Source organism: Lemur catta, chromosome 2 (genome assembly GCF_020740605.2).
Source record: "Lemur catta isolate mLemCat1 chromosome 2, mLemCat1.pri, whole genome shotgun sequence".
Lineage (NCBI taxonomy): Eukaryota > Metazoa > Chordata > Mammalia > Primates > Lemuridae > Lemur > Lemur catta.
Genome location: NC_059129.1, coordinates 41,778,881 through 41,794,895, shown reverse-complemented (window position 1 = coordinate 41,794,895; position 16,015 = coordinate 41,778,881). Strand labels below are relative to the sequence as shown.

General features: G+C 55.1%; 1 protein-coding gene across 2 annotated transcripts; it reads left to right on the top strand.

The window, feature by feature from the left end:
* Nucleotides 1-11,120: 11,120 nt before the first annotated feature.
* POU5F1 (POU class 5 homeobox 1) lies at nt 11,121-15,912 on the top strand. Of its 2 annotated transcripts, none has more exons than XM_045541612.1 (5): nt 11,121-11,593; nt 14,244-14,364; nt 14,661-14,791; nt 15,065-15,223; nt 15,395-15,912. In XM_045541612.1, the coding sequence occupies exons 1-5, from the start codon at nt 11,192-11,194 to the stop codon at nt 15,659-15,661; spliced, it is 1,080 nt and encodes a 359-aa protein (XP_045397568.1). In that variant the 5' UTR covers nt 11,121-11,191; the 3' UTR covers nt 15,662-15,912. The 2 variants fall into 2 exon arrangements, with proteins under 2 accessions (XP_045397568.1, XP_045397569.1); XM_045541613.1 differs by lacking the exon at nt 11,121-11,593 and adding an exon at nt 11,696-11,767.
* The last annotated feature ends 103 nt before the right edge of the window (nt 15,913-16,015 follow it).

Sequence of the window (16,015 nt, the reverse complement as noted above, 5' to 3'; positions counted from 1 at the left end):
CGTCGCAGCGAGAGGCCTGCTCTCTGGGAAACTGAGGCCGGGTACCTCCCCCATTACCAGCGGCCTGACGAAGCTTCGCGCGGGAGCTGAGTTGTAGGGAGGCTTCATTGTTGTTCCCTTTGTGAAACATGCCCTCCCCCAAACTATGGCCTTTCTGAGGCCCCTAGAGAGCGCTTCCTGCAACCCTGGCAGGGAGGTGGCCTTGGGAGTCAGAGAAGATAAGGGCAGGCCTAGGGGGTAGGGTTTGCTCTGAGACTGGTTGCTTCGGGGAAGTAATTGCCCCAGTCCTTTCCACCCCACTCGAACCTTGAACTTGTCCTACCTGCAGTTGGTTCTTCGGCATGGCGGAAGATGAACAGAGAAAAAGTGAATTTTCTAAGAAACTGATTTTTGCAATGCCCACGTATTGATCAGCTACTTACTTCCTGCTTGGCATGGGGGAATGCAAAGATGAATAAGATCTGAACTTAAAGGGTGTCCGGCCTGTTGAAAAAGAACTACTAAGCAGATTAGTGTCATAAAATGTTACAGACGCTGTCATAGCAGAATGTGTAGGGGCTCGGGTTTCCCAAAGGAGGGAGTGATTTCTCCCTCTGGAGGTGCAGAAAGGCTTGAGAGAGGTGGCTGGCATTCAGTGTTGGAAGACAAGCAGGGTCTTGAGTAGACAAAACTGGGGGTGCCGGGGGGGGGTGGCTCTGCAGGCACCTGGAGCAGCCAGAGTAGGGTTCTGGGAACCACAGGTGGATCTGCAAAGTGGGGGTTGGGTGACACAGGCTGAATCAGAACATATTGATTGTTAGAGACTCATCTCTGTCATTGCTTTCTGGGTATTTACTAACATTAAGCTGTTGAATCTCGGCCATATCCCTCCCTGATAGGTGGGTCTATTTTCCCAGGTTACAGAGGAGAAAGAAGCTTAGAAATTATCTAATTTCCCTAACTTCACCTAACGGTATGTTGGTGAGTGAAGGATGTCTAGCAAGATCTTTTGGATTCTAAATCCCAGGCAAGTCCCAGTTTCCTACATGAGACAGGCCAAGAAGTTGTGTTTCTGGAAGCACTGGTGAGGGTCTCATTGAAGGATCTCAGGCAGTACAGTAAGATGATGGTACCTGTGTTTGGGAAAGACCACCTCAGCAGCTGTGTGGAGAGACGTTGGGAGCTGCAAGGGAAGCAGAGGGCACTGAAGAAGTCAGAGGTGAGTGGGCCTCTCCAGGCAAGGCTTGTGGAATGAGCAGCGGGTGAGCTGAGGAAGTGACTGAGGCAACCCAGTGTAGTCACCGCTCAGGCACTGGAGCCAGTCAAAGAGGCTACAGAGAGGAGTTAGTTCCCCAGACAAGACAGTGACAAGAGGAAGGGAAATCCAGGGTCATGGGCTTCTGAGAGACCACATCAGACAAGGGCTGGCGTGAGTTAGTGGCTTTGACAATTAGGAAGTGGCTGGTGACCTCAGCCAGATGAGCACCATGCTGAGGTGGGGACAAAAGCAAGATTTGGTGAGACATATATTTACTAACTGGAAAAAAGAAAAGTTACATTAACAGTAGAATCTCATTTTTCTTTAAAGCAGTTTATTCTTGAAAATAACCTAGAAGAACATTCACCAGGTTGACAACAGTGAGTTATCTTGGGGGCAGGGGTGTTGGAGGGGCTGTCACTTTCTTGTTGATATTAGTCTGAGATAGGTGGTGTTACTTTTATCAGAAAAAATCAATCAAATAAAATAATTTGCTAATTAAAATTGAATGGGGGCTTAAAGCTGGTCCGAGTGCAGTGGAGTTTACAACTAATTGATCACAACCAGTTACAGATTCCTTTGTTCCTTCTCCACTCCCACTGCCTCACTTGACTGGCCTTAAAATAAATAAATAAATAATTAAAAATACGTAAAATTAAATAATGTTTTAAAATACCTACTAGTTATTTGTTTGTTCTTGGTGTTACCTCTAATCCTCTGAGATGGGTGTTACTTTTTCATTTTATGCATGAGGAATGTGAGGCTCAGTGAGTTAAAACCTTGTCCAAGGTGGTACATCTCAAAAGAATCATCAGAAGTGCTTGTTAAAAATACAGATTCTTGGCTGGGCGCGGTGGCTCACGCCTGTAATCCTAGCCCTCTGGGAGGCCGAGGCCGGTGGATCGCTCGAGGTCAGGAGTTCGAGACCAGCCTGAGCAAGAGCGAGACCCCGTCTCTACTAAAAATAGAAAGAAATTATCTGGCCAACTAAAATATATATAGAAAAAATTAGCCGGGCATGGTGGCGCATGCCTGTAGTCCCAGCTACTGGGGAGGCTGAGGCAGGAGGATCGCTTGAGCCCAGGAGTTTGAGGTTGCTGTGAGCTAGGCTGACGCCACGGCACTCACTCTAGCCCGGGCAACAGAGCGAGACTCTGTCTCAAAAAAAAAAAAAAAATACATATTCTTGAACTGGGCACGGTGGCACATGCCTGTAGTCCCAACTGCTCTGCAGGCTGAGGTGGGAGGGTCACTTGAGGCCAGGAGTTTGCCTGAGGCTGTAGTGCACTGTGATGGTGCCTGCGAGTAGCCACTGCACTCCAGCCTGGGCAATATAGTGAGACCCCATCTCTAAAAAACAAAAATGCAGATTCTTTTTTTTTTTTTTTTTTTGAGACAGAGTCTCGCTGTGTTGCCCGGGCTAGAGTGAGTGCCGTGGCGTCAGCCTAGCTCACAGCAACCTCAAACTCCTGGGCTTAAGCGATCCTACTGCCTCAGCCTCCCCAGTAGCTGGGACTACAGGCATGCGCCACCATGCCCGGCTAATTTTTTCTCTGTATATATTTTAGTTGGCCAGCTAGTTTCTTTCTATTTTTAGTAGAGACGGGGTCTCGCTCTTGCTCAGGCTGGTCTCGAACTCCTGACCTCAAGCGATCCACCCGCCTTGGCCTCCCAGAGTGCTAGGACTACAGGTGTGAGCCACCAAGCGCCCGGCCCAAAAGATGCAGATTCTTGGATCCAATCCCAACCCTTCTGAGTCAGGCTCTCAAGGGGAAAGGCCTGGGGCAACAGCCTAGGTGATTCCTAGGCTCTGGAGGAGCCTAGCCTAGGAGAGCTTGGGGAGCCTCACGCTGTACCTTCTTAGCTCTCCCGGGAGCTGGTCTTCAGGAGGGGACTTTGCAGCTGAATAGAGGGGATGAGCAAGAGAGGCAGGGAATTAGCTTTGGACGGGCAAAGGGGTGGCCCGACAGGGAAGTACAGACATTGAGGAGTGGCAGGGTGCGTGTGTTGGGATTAGCCCACCATCCTCTGAGTGAGAGTCAGAGATCATCTCTGAAATAAAGGGGTGCAGCAGCACGGTAGATGGTTTGAGGTGTGTGGAGAAGGAGGGGAGGATGGGTCTTCCCTCAAGAGTGGACAGTCTCAGGGAGGCAGTGGGACGGGAACTGCAGGAGGAGTTCCCATTCCAAGAGGGTGTGGTGACGGCAGGGAGTGGCAGAGGCAGCAGCCTTCCGGGCCTTGTGCAGCTTGCTGAGGAGCTCAGAAGCTAGCCCTTGAGGACAGAAGGGGGATCTTTTAAGGAGCAGCAGAGTGGTATGTGGCCAGATACGTGTTTCCAGACAGATCACCGTGATTGTGTCAAGGAGGGCGGATTTTAAGTGGTTAAGACTGGAGGGAGGGAGACAGTTGGAAAGACCCTGGCTATAATCCGAGCAAGCCGTGGTTAGGGCTGGTTCGGTGGGGGTGGGGGAACGTCCAGATTCGAGAAGTAGGAAGTAAGCAATGAGCAGGGCTTGGTGATTGAAACTGGAGGAGAGAGGGGAGGCAGCGCTCTGGGGTCAACACCCACGTGAAGCACACTTGCCGGTTGATTGGGACCATCCAGCTCTGCTACAGAAGACAGGAAAGAGAAGGGCACGGAGGGAGCTGGAAAGAAGTGTTACACATAGATAACCGAGTCAGTAATCTGTCAGATACGGAAGTAGAGCATATTTGTGTGAATAAAGACAGAAAGAGACGGAAAGACCAAGTAGGCACTAAATATTCACGATGCCCTAAGTATGGGAGACATGAGGCCCTCGGTATTCATGAGGTCTCCGTTTGACAGGACCGATGCACGCTGCATGGCCCACATTCAGCTTGTGCGATCCTTCCACCCAGCTCGCACCCTGTCCTGGGTGTGCTAACCTACCCCAGGGCTTTCCTCTTGCTTCTCACGGTGTGTTCTGTGTTTATTAATAAACCATGTTATTTGAGCATCGTAATGTGGTCTGTGAGCCTTTTTGTTCCATGACCTCTGGGATTGCTTCGTGGCTGCCATGACATCAGCAGTTGCCCACACCGCAGCCCAGTTCTGGCTCAGGTAAGTGGGCGGGCGGGACGGTGATGCCACCCACTGGGAGCGTAGGATGAGGGGCAGGTTGTTCCATGGCAGGGGCGCTAAGAGGACATGCTCAGTTTTAGGCGAGTCCAGTTTGAGGCGATGTGGAGCATTCGGTCAAGATGGCCGACAGATGGGCGGATATACTGACGACCAGTGCAGGGATTTAGGGATTTGGGAGCCGTTACCGTTCACAGCAGTGAGCCTGGATGAGATCCCGGAGGGGGAAATGAGTTTCTCTTCTCGTTGTTCACTCCCCGTTTCCCTTCCCCGCTCCTTTGGTGCCCTCAAAAGTAGTCACACAGCCTCACCTTGTCACACTGGGCGGCCGTGTCCCAGGCAAGACTCCTGTTAGAGATAACCCTTTCCCATCGTTCCTTCTTCCTCAGCAACCCATTCTCTGTGCCTCGACTTCATTGCTCTTTCCCAGCCCAGGCCTGGGCAAGCCGCTTTTGAAGTCTCAGGCTACCTGGACAACCAGCCCTTCTGGTGCTGCAAGGAGGGCAGGTGGGCAGAGCCCTGGCACCCTGGTCTCAGTCCAGGACCCAAGAGCTTGGGAGAAGCTGGTTCTCAGACTGAAGGCCAGAGCACAGCGCCTTGGCATCATCCTAAGGAGCCTCATGGCCAGAACAACCAGAGCCAAGGTGACCGGGGTTGGGGGCTTGGGAGGAGGCGCTCAGGACAGGCCTAAAGATGCAGAGCTGCGTTGTCATTGCTCACCTAAGATTTCCTAGGCTCTGGGTGGGCGCTGTGCTGGGCACTCTGGACATGGCCCCATCCTCACTAACATCTTGATACTTTCTCCTCCTTCTGTCTGGAGGATTTCATCCTTGACTCAGACCCTGTTTTATGTACCCAGTGGTGCCAAAAGTACTGGATATCAGGTATTAGAAAGGGTAGGACATAAGATCCCCACCCTTTCCTCCAGTCAAGGCATAGGCCTCTTAGCTATGAGCCATTGTCCTTAAGTTCCCGAGCCTCCTTCAGGTGAAAAAACCTTAGCCAACCAGGAACTGGAAAACAACGGGCCTTTTTGCATCATATCCACCTCCCACCTGCACTAGTAAGAAGTTACAGGAATGCTGGAGACCTGGTCAGGGTCCTCAGTAAGGTATATTTCTAACCTATACCTTTTTTTCATCTTGCAAACAGCTGAGGGCCTAGTAAGTGCTGTTCGTTGTGCTGTTACCAATAATGCACTTACAATAGCAGCTACTTAGTTCTTGAATTCTTATTGGTAGGTTTTACACGAACACTGGCGTGCATTATCCCATTTAATCTTTACTGGTGAAGTAAGGACTGTTAGCTCCAGTTCCCAGATGAGGAAAGCAAGGCTCGGAGAGGTTCAGGTACGTTTGCCATGGGCATGTAGCCAGTGGGTGGCATTTGGATCTGGGATTTAAACCTGATGCTGTGCTGGGCCTTCAGGAGGGCTCCCTGTGGTGTGGGCAGGGGGCAGAACGGTCGCATCCTGGGAACACGGAGGGAGCCACTTGCTGCGGGGGAGGGAGGGAGGTGCCACATGACTTGGCCAGGGATGTGCATGACTGGGAAGATATGTCTTGGAGGAGTGAGGGTTTATCAGTCAGGGAAGGGAATTTCAGGCATTTTGGGAGGCGTTGGGAGTGGAGGTTGAGAGGGCCACTGTTCTGCTGTCTTGTAACTTTAGAGTTCTGGGGCTTTGTCATTTCAGAGTCACACACTCTCCAGACCACGGTGGTCTGTGACTTGCTGAGGAACCAGAGCACCAGGGCACACTCTGGATACAACTGTGATGGCCAGAACTTCCTTCTCAGCATGCTTGAGTCCTTCATTGCCAGCAAAGGCCAGCCAGAAGCAAGCAGCGCCGCAGCAGCAGGGGAGGAGGAAAGGAACAATCCTTCCTCACCCAGAGCTGTAGCCTCTCAGGAGACCTGGAGCTGGGGTGGGGCGACGGCCCACCATAGGTGTGATAGGAGCAGACTGATCAGTGTGGGGAGGGATGGGAGCGCAGGCCCCGCAGCGGCTCCCAAACTCCATTTCATCGCCTGTGTGCTCAGACTGTAGTAGTTCCGTGGCTGACCGCCCTAGCCCTCCTGCTTTCCTTCTCTCACACGTGCACGGTCAGCCCTTTCTCCACTAGGCGTTCAACTTCTCACCCAGGCTGAGCGCCAAAGGCTCTCAGGGCAGGCCGTCACCAACGGTCACCGTGGAATGCAGCGGGATGGTGCCTGGGTGGTGGCCTGAGGATGCACAGCAGTTTGGCAAGATCCAAGGCAGCAATTCTGGCTTGGTCTGGGAGGTCTTGAGGTCTCCTTTGCCACCACTCCTCCCTGTCCCATTGGCCCCCTCAGTGAGTGGGATTCTCTGCAAAGCCTCTGGAAGGGAGCCCATCCCACCTGCCCATCTAGCCTAGCTGAGGATGGGCTGCCCCTGCCGCAACTCTCGGGTCCCTGGGGCCTCAAGCCACCTGCCCACAGGGGGATGGCACTGCTCGGAGCCAGCAGTCCACCAAGATCCCTTTGAAATGAGTAGAGGCTCTCCTGTCGGGGAGTACTGGGTAGAAATGCTAGGTCTCTGCATGGCCTCAAGTGAGCAGCTGGGGGCCAGGAAAGGTGGGGAGCCCAGCTGGTGTGACAGTGGCCCCCACGTTCTGCTGCCTTTCAGAGCATCCCTGAGCTAAGCACCCCCCAGTCTGGATCTTCTGTGGGCTTCTGGCTTCTGCAGTGGTCACTGTGGGAGCTGCAGCTGCCTTCCTTTGGAAGAAGTGGAAAAAGGGCAGGACGGCAGGTATTCTCAGGAATGTGGAGCTGGAAGCCACCTTAATCATCGTCTGGAATCCCTCCCTCTGGGAGGCTGGGGCTGGAGAGAACAGATTTAGGGAAGAGCAATTTAGGGAATATGAAAAGAGGGAGGAGTAGGTTAGGGGTTCTGTTTTGTCTCTAGCCTTTAACCTGGGTTGCCTCCTCCCAACACATGCACACATTCTCTGCCCCTCTCTCTGTCTTTCTTTCTCCCTCTCCCTCTCTCCTCCCCTCCCTCTGTCTTTCCCTTCCTCTCCTCCTTGCTCTTATCCATGAGAACTTTTACCTCCTGAAGTATATTTCTTATAAGTACCCAAGCAGTGAAAATCAAATCAAAAGTGGCTCCTTTCAAACTTCTCACCGACCTCTTGATCAAACCTGCCGGATTTCCCAGGAAGGCTGCTGGGAGGTGGGCAGCGAGGTGCAGGGGGGCCTGTGCCACCATCTCGCTGAACACCCCTCCCCGCTCTCCTGCCCCGCCTCTCTTCCTGGGCGGGCAGAGAGAAGTCTACACTGGCAGGGCAAATGAGGAGGGTTGACGGGAGGGGGTATGGCAGTGGGCAGCAGTTTTTTGTCAGAGTTGGAAGGAAATTTACAGTTCATTTAGTCCAGTTCCTCTTTATTAGGTGAAGAAACGGAGGCACGGAAGCGGGGGTGCCATTAGCTGGGAAGTCAGAGCCAGGGCCTCGAACCTGGCCCGTGGCCTCCCGGTTTCTTCCTGCTGGCTTCTTCCAGCTCTCCCACCCCTCAGGCTCTCACCTCTGTGTCCCTGCAGGCTACGACCAGACAGTTGGCTCCTCTGTTTGAGGTAAGAGTGTCTGGATTTGGGAAAAGACAACCTCAGTTTGCAGGTCTCGTGGGGAGATCAGAAGGCCCATTGTTGGGAAGAGGGAGCTGGTCCACCCTGAGCAGCGGATTCTGCGTGAATTGAGATTAAGGGAGATCATCTCCCAAGGGGGGGCCAAGCCTGAACCCTCTCTCCCCAGCCCCCCATTCCTTCCCTTTCTTCTGCCTTCAGCTTGACAGACCCCAGAAGTCAGAATAAGTGATTTCCTTGCCTTTGTCACGAGCAAGTCTCCACTGGTCCCCATCTGAGTTTTTCCAGTTGGTTTTCAACCCAGCAGCACCCCCATCCCCCAGCGAGGGGATGGCTGGGCTGACAGCAGTAAGGCCACTTGTCACACAGTGTTGCAGCGTGCCAGGCCCCCCCATCTGCCTCTCCCCACAGTGCTGTGTGAAGGTGTATGTGGAGCATCCCTGAGTCTAGTCCTAAATTGGTTTTGGGGACCTGAAGTTTTTTGGTGACTCTCTGAGAGACCAAGAAAGGTCAAGGAGCCAGATCTGATGACTCCACCTGGCTTCCAGTCTCCCCCAGCCCCAACAGGGCCAACAGCACTGGGCCAGGCCTGGGAGAGCTGGCCACAGCAGAGGTGAAGCCGGCTACGCTTTGGGCCTAACAGGAAGGTGGAAAAGGAGAAGGGAAGTGAGTTTTAGCCTCCCATCAGCCCTCAGCGCCCCAGGAGGGGGCTGGCTAGGGTTTCGGACAAATTCAACTTGCCATTAAGGTTGCCAGTGAGCCAGAGTCCAAGCCTGCAGGAGGCTCAGCAAGGCAGCCGGGGACCCACGCTCCCACCCTCCTCTGGGTCCCTCTTGGGAATGGGCCTCTTACCCAGGCCAGAAACATACCACCTAGAACTATAAAGTATGGTCTAAATCAAAAAGGTGGTGTCAAGTGGGGAAGGTGGGAAAGGTATGTTAGGAGCAGCTGGGAAAACAGGCAGCAGGTGCTCTCTGGACTGACTTGGGAAGAGGGGTCTTTGGGAACCCAGAGGGTGACAAGCTGAACACTGGAGTTGGGATTCCAGCTGAGTCCCCGGCCCACCCCTCCCCCTCCTCTGGGAGGCCGTCTGCTTGCAGACAGCAGAGAGGTGCATGACAAAGGGGCCATGATGGCTCTGTCTTGGGGGTTGAGGCGATGGCTGGGGAGGGGCCCCTCCTGTTCCAAAGCCTGTCTCTCCTCCCCCACCAGCCCCCTTAATCTACCTGCCTTTTTGACAATAAATGACTGAGAGTGAACACAGCTCCAACCCCACTGCCTTGTAGATCTTCAAACAGACCTACGGAAGTATTAAGTTGTCCAAAAAGTCTACGCAGGTGGGTGATGGGCACAGGAACACAGGCAGCGTGACAGACTCAGAAGGGGGACAAGGTTCAAAAGACTCACGGATGCCACCAGGATGAAGATAGCTGGCCCCGTCGGGCGGGACCCCCTGGCACACCAGCCCCTGGGAAGGCAGAGGTGAGCCATGGACCCCAGCAGGCAGCACGAGTCAGGGCTGAGCCCGCAACCTGCGAGGGAGAAGACTTACTTAAGTTGACAGGTCAGGCTCCCAGCTCAGGGTCCCGGCCTGCCAAGCTACAGGGAGCTCTGGCCCAGAGCCCTTCTGGAGCCCCTGATTTACCCCGGAACTCCACTGGGGCAGGTTTTGGGAGCAGACAAACAGCATCCCTCACAGACAGGCACTCCGTGGGCTATTCTCTTGCAAAAAGAATCAAGCACTAGGCCAGCAGCCTGAGCCCTCAGGACACTCAGGCTGGGCCCTGAGAAACACCCCGAGGGGGAGCTTAGGGCAGCCTTCTGACACCTCCTCCCCAAATCGCTCTCTACCTCCTCACCATCTTTGCGCCAGCCAGCCCCCTGGACAAAGCGCATCCCTGGGGCTGGGGGGCTGGGGGAGGGGTGGGTGGTGAGGCAGGACGCCTGAGTCCCCAGAGGAAGGGGGGCAGGATACCTAGGTCCCCGCAGGGGCCCTTGGTGCTTGTCTGAGGCTCAATCTTTGAGGGGGTGGGGAGAAGGAGTAGCTAGAGCTTCTTTTAGCCTCTCTGAGGAGGATTCTGTGAGGGGATTGGGTCTGGGGGGTTGGGGGGCAGGAAGCTGTCCCCAGGGGAGCCATCCAGGCCCATTCAAGGGTTGAGCACTTGTTTAGGGTTAGAGCTGCCCCCTCTGGGGACCCGGATTGCCCAGCCAAGGCCATTGTCCTGCCCCCTTCCCCCAGTCCCTCCCAGACCTCTTTGAACCTGAATTCAGATATTTTTTTTCTACACACCCCCCACCCCTTGGTTTCCCCACCCAGGGCGTAGGGCTGGAGGCCTGGGCTGGGGCAGTGGGGGAGGAGAATAGGGCCGCTCTGGTGGTAGATGTGTGGGTTTCAGAGCAGGGGGTGGCTAGGAGCCAGATGAGCAGGTCCTGGAATGGGCGGTGGCGTGAGGGGGTGTCAGATCCCTCCATCTGGACAAAAGTTGGGAGACTCAGCCCTGTCAGTCCAGAGCCTGGTCCCTTGAAGGGGAAGTGGGGGTCATTCCCTGGGTCTGTTAGACAAGTTCCCAGAGTCCGATCGAAAGACGGGGTGTGGCATGGAGGCCTGGTCTGGCAGTCTACCCTGGAGATGGGGGCACCTGGCAGGCTGGGCAGATGCGTGCTGGGCATGCGAGGCTGCAGGGGGCCGGGTCTGGTCAGGGTCCGGGTGGGCCTGCCCGGGTTTCCCGATGGGAGCCACACGGGCCAGCTGGCCAGTGTGCTTATGGCTGTTCGTGAATTGAGGGGTGGCCACAAAAGTACCTGGCACAGACACGTTAGGTAAACGTTTGAGGAGCTGGGAGGGTGGTTGGGCCCCAGAGAGGGGACAGTGCACAGGTCTCAAGTGCCCAGAGTCCTGAAGCACACGATGTCTGAGAGGCCCAGGCAGCTCCGAGGCTTGCGGAGCATGAGGGAGGGCTGCAGCCTGTTGGGAGGTGAAAGCGAAGTCCCTGTGGGGCCCTGCACCGAGGTCCCGGAGGGGCGCCCCGTTGGGTCTCCCAGCTTTCCCCTTCCACTGCCACCACTGCCACCATTAGGTGAATACCCTTCGCCTCAGTTTCTCCCACCCCCACCGCCCTCTCCTCCACCCATCCAGGGGGCGGGGCCAGAGGTCAAGGCTAGTGGGTGGGATTGGGGAGGGAGAGAGGTGTTGAGCAGTCCCTGGGCGAGCCCTCATTTCACCAGGCCCCCGGCTTGGGGCGCCTTCCTACCCCATGGCGGGACACCTGGCTTCGGATTTTGCCTTCTCGTCCCCGCCAGGCGGTGGAGGCGATGGGCCAGGAGGACCGGAGCCGGGTTGGGTTGACCCTCGCACCTGGCTAAGCTTTCAGGGCCCTCCCGGAGGGCCAGGAATCGGGCCGGGGGTTGGGCCAGGCTCCGAGGTGTGGGGGATCCCCCCGTGCCCCCCACCGTACGAGCTGTGTGGCGGGATGGCGTACTGTGCACCTCAGGTTGGAGCTGGGCTGGTGCCCCAAGGCGGCCTGGAGACCCCTCAGCCCGAGGGCAAGGCCGCAGCCGGAGTGGAGAGCAGCTCCGAGGGGGCCTCCCCCGAGCCCTGCCCTGCCCCACCGGGTGCCGCGAAGCTGAAGGAGAAGCAGGAGCCAAACCCTGAGGAGGTGAGTGAGCCAAGAGGGCACAGGGAGGGGAGGGGCCCGGTTGGCAGGGCAGCAAGAGAGGGGAGTGGTCACCTGCAGCTGCCCGGCTTGGAACCCCGAGGGGAGAAGGCAGGGGAGCCACCTGGGCAGAGGGGTGTGTGGCGACTGCAGGCCGTCCTGGGCAGCAGGGCCAAGGTGAGAACCCGACAGGTGAGGGCAGGGTGGCCTGGGGGAGCTGGAGGCTGGCCCAGGATGGCCCTTGTCAAGGAGGTCCCTCACTTCCTAGGGCTGCCCAGGGCCAGGTCACTCACTATCAGCCCACACTGGGCCCAGTGTGGGGTTTGTTTGAGCCCCTTCTCCCACCCTTAGCCCTTCCTGAAAACCTGATCCTATCAGACCCAGGATCTTGGCCTAGGGTTAAGCATGGCCTGAGGGTAGAAACAGTACTTATCCCGGGGTTATTGTTCCTGAAGGTCTAGGGTGTGACTGCTTTCTGATGGGAGCTCCTGTTGGGGCTGTGTGTGCACGTGGGGAGCCGGGTTTACCTCCAGTCAAGTTTAGGGCCGGCCTTCCCTGGGCTTCTGCCCCAGGCCGGCGAGCACCCCCTGTGGAGAGCGGGAAGGGCCGATTTTGATCAGCTTCAGCCTCAGTTCCATAAGCTGTATGCAAGGAGAAGAAATGGTGGGAGGTTACTCCCGGCCATTCCCTAGTGTGGGGCTGCCGAGGGATTGAAGGCTCCAGCCCTGCCGGGACTGTTAAACGTGGGTCTTCCAGTCCTCCCAAGCGACAAGTGCAAGCAATTAGAGATCAAGTACTAAGCCCTGAGACCGCACAGAAGGTGTGAGCGGTTTCAGGCAACCGAGTAGCCCCAGACTCTTCCCAGGAGGTGACTGCTGAGCCTTGAATAATAATGGCTGCCAATTGGGGCCCACTTCCTAAGTGCTTGGCTGTGTGGTCAGTTTATACATCATTATCTCATTAACCGTCACAAACTCTCCTAGGGGGAGGTGTTATTAGCCTATTTCACGGGTCTTAGCTGCTAAATGGTGAAGCAAAGATTTGAACTGGGGTTTACCTTATTCCAAATCCGCAAAATAGGTTTTGGAAAATCCAGGAAGACAGCTGAAGGTACTTATAGGTTCAAGTCATCGGCTGAGCAGAAGTTGGGAATGAATATTAGCCTGTTTGAATTGGATGCGATTGATCACCGGGATCACCATTGAAACGCTTCCCCTAAGGCTTCCAGCACTACAAAAAGGCCTTGTTTATTCTCAAAAGCTGCTGTTCCTCTGTCCCCTTGGCTGCTTCATTGTTGTGCCCCAGGGCTCAGTCCTTCATCCTCTGCTCTCTCCACCCTTCCTTCCTCTCTTCCACCCTTAAGGCTTAAATACCATTTAGATGTGAGGTGACTGCCACATTTGCTGTCTCCTGTGGATGGCTCCCTGAACTCCACTCGACACCCAGTTGTGCAAGGCCAAACCCAGTCGTCCTCCGTTCCTTTCACGTCCCACATCCTGTCCTTAGGAAACATCCTGAACCAAGCCAGTCCTACCCCCAGCCCCAGCCCCCAGCATCTCTGCCGGCATTGCTGCAGTAGCCTTGTGAGATACACCCTTGCCGCCTCCTTACAGTCTGTGGCCAACACGTCGGCTACAGTCGTGTTTTAAAGGGCGAGAGTCAGATCATTTCACTCCACAAACCCTCCAGTGGCTCCGCACTCCACCCTGACTGAACCAAAGTCACTGTGGCCCCCACAGGGTCTGCTGGGCTCCCTGAGCACTACCAGGCCACCGCCCTGTGCAGCCACGCTGGCCTTGCCCCTGAGCTCTGGTCTCTTGCTCAAATATCACCTTCTGTCCTATTTAAAGCTGTCACCCTCCTCCACAGTTTCCTTCCTGCCTTTACCCTACTCCTGTGTAGCCTGCTTGCTTTTTCCGTAGCACTTCGGCCATGCTGATGCCAGGGCTTTTGCCCACTTTGTCGCCGCTGGCTTATAGAAGGTGTCCAATACATGTGTTGAATTTAAAATCACTGAGAACACTGCTATAGTGCAAAAAACTGTGGTAAAAACAAGGGATAATCAGATTTTTTTTTTAAAAAGAATCAAGCACCAAGTATATACAAATTATTTTATTCACTCCTCTTATGACACTTGCTACTTTTTGTACTGTGCTTGTGCATGTGCATGCCATGCCACAGTTTGTGGACCCTCAAAGCAAGCTGGGGAGAGCGTATTGAATTTGGCATCAGAGAGACATGGTGCTCTTTATTTCTGTAGTCTCAAACTGGGGGTGATACTTGAGTCAAAAAGAGTTTTGTAAGTATTAAATGAGCTAGCCAGGTGGGACCTTCTAACCTAACCGGCATAACCTGACAGGTGTTTTCACTGAGGCCGGGGCCTACCTTTCCATGCGTTTGAGGTGCTCTGCATCTGCTGGATGTACCAGTTTCTAGGGGAAGGGCAGCCCCTTGTCATGTGCACTAGTCAGGGAACGGTGAGTGGGTGCAGACAGGTTATTTCCAGATGTGAGGTGGGCAGCTTGGGAGGCAGAGATAGTCCCACAGACCATTCCTTGAGGCCACAGTCAGGTTCTTGGACCCCCAGTGGAAAAAGGAGGTGGATAAATGGTGTGTTTATGTTGTTACAAGTCTTTTGCCTTTTTAAATGCAGTCCCCAGACGTCAAAGCTCTGCAGAAAGAACTCGAGCAGTTTGCCAAGGTCCTGAAGCAGAAGAGGATCACCCTGGGGTATACCCAGGCCGACGTGGGGCTCACCCTGGGGGTTCTCTTTGGTGGGTCCCCCAGCACATTCTGACCCACGGGGACCACATCTCCCCTGGGAGGAACAGTCCTGAACTTGGGCCTTTCCTTCCCACCAAGGGAGTCGGGGCGTTTCAGGGGCAGGCTGCACCCTCACCCACAAAAAGGGAGGGGAGGAGACAGTTGGGCCTTGAGCTCCCGCTGGGGTGAGGTAGGACCCAGAGTGGGATCTCGTAAGCACAGGAGGAGGTGGGAGGCCTGGGTCTTGGAGTCCTAAGGGCCCTGCGTGCCACCTCACGTTGCTTCTCTTTCAACTGGCCTCCCCCAGGGAAGGTGTTCAGCCAAACCACCATCTGCCGTTTTGAGGCTCTGCAGCTCAGTTTCAAGAACATGTGTAAGCTGCGGCCCCTGCTGCAGAAGTGGGTGGAGGAAGCTGACAACAATGAAAATCTTCAGGAGGTGAGGGTGGAGGGATGCACTGGGGCCTGTGCTGTCTCGGCCCGTTTCCATTGCTTCCTTCCCTGCCTTGTAGCTCTCCCTCTTGGGGCAGTAGTTCTCCATGGGATGGAGTGCAGTTCCTCAGTTCTGCTGGGAAGGGCCCAGAGCCACCCTTCGAGGACCCTCCTTTCTCATACCACCTGGCCCTGGTGACGCATCTAGTCACTGGCCCCATGGTGCTGTTGTTCAGCAGGTCCAAAGCCTGCCCTTGTCTCCCGTTCCTCACCTGCTCAGATATGCAAAGCAGAGACCCTAGTGCAGGCCCGAAAGCGAAAGAGAACGAGTATCGAGAACCGAGTGAGAGGCAACCTGGAGAACTTGTTCCTGCAGTGCCCGAGACCCACCCTGCAGCAGATCAGCCACATCGCCCAGCAGCTTGGGCTGGAGAAGGACGTGAGTGCCCATCTCCTGCTGTGCTCCCTCTCCTCCTCCCTTTCCCTAGCTCTGGCTCCTCCTCCAACCACTCTAGGGCTATTGGCTGTGGGCAAAATGACCAAGCAGAGCCAGACCCACGTCTCAGAGCTTATGGTCTAATGCCTCTCTCCTTCGTGTCGTCCATCGCAGGTGGTCCGAGTGTGGTTCTGTAACCGGCGCCAGAAGGGCAAGCGATCTAGCGGTGACTATTCACAACGGGAGGAGTTCGAGGCTGCTGGGTCCCCTTTCTCAGGGGCACCAGTGTCCTTTCCTCTGGCCCCAGGGCCTCATTTCGGTACCCCAGGCTATGGGAGCCCTCACTTTGCCACCCTGTACTCCTCGGTCCCTTTCCCTGAGGGGGAAGCCTTTCCGTCTGTCTCTGTCACCACTCTGGGCTCTCCCATGCATTCAAACTGAGGTGCCTGCCCTTCTAGGAATGGGGGGCCAGGAAAGGGGAGGAGCTCGGGAAGGAGAACCTGGAGTTTGTACCAGGGCTTTTGGGATTAAGTTCTTCAATCACAAAGGAAGGAATTGGGAACACAAAGGGTGGGGGCAGGGAGTTTTGGGGGAGCTGGCTGGAAGGAAGGTGAAGTTCAATGATGCTCTTGATTTTAATCCCCACATCACTCATCACTTTTTTCTTAAATAAAGAAGCCTGGGACACAGTAGATAGATAATTTTGTCTTGGTTTATCCTGCTTTAGTTATTGAGGGGTGGGGATGGGGATATCCAGTGACACCTAACTGCTCTCACGCCTAAGTGACCCTGAAA

Coding starts and splice junctions, on each gene's coding strand:
- POU5F1 (XM_045541612.1), top strand. CDS start 11,192: ATGGCGGGACACCTGGCTTCGGATTTTGCCTTCTCGTCCCCGCCAGGC. Junction 11,594..14,243: donor AGGAGCCAAACCCTGAGGAG/GTGAGTGAGCCA, acceptor TTTTAAATGCAG/TCCCCAGACGTCAAAGCTCT. Junction 14,792..15,064: donor ACAATGAAAATCTTCAGGAG/GTGAGGGTGGAG, acceptor TCACCTGCTCAG/ATATGCAAAGCAGAGACCCT.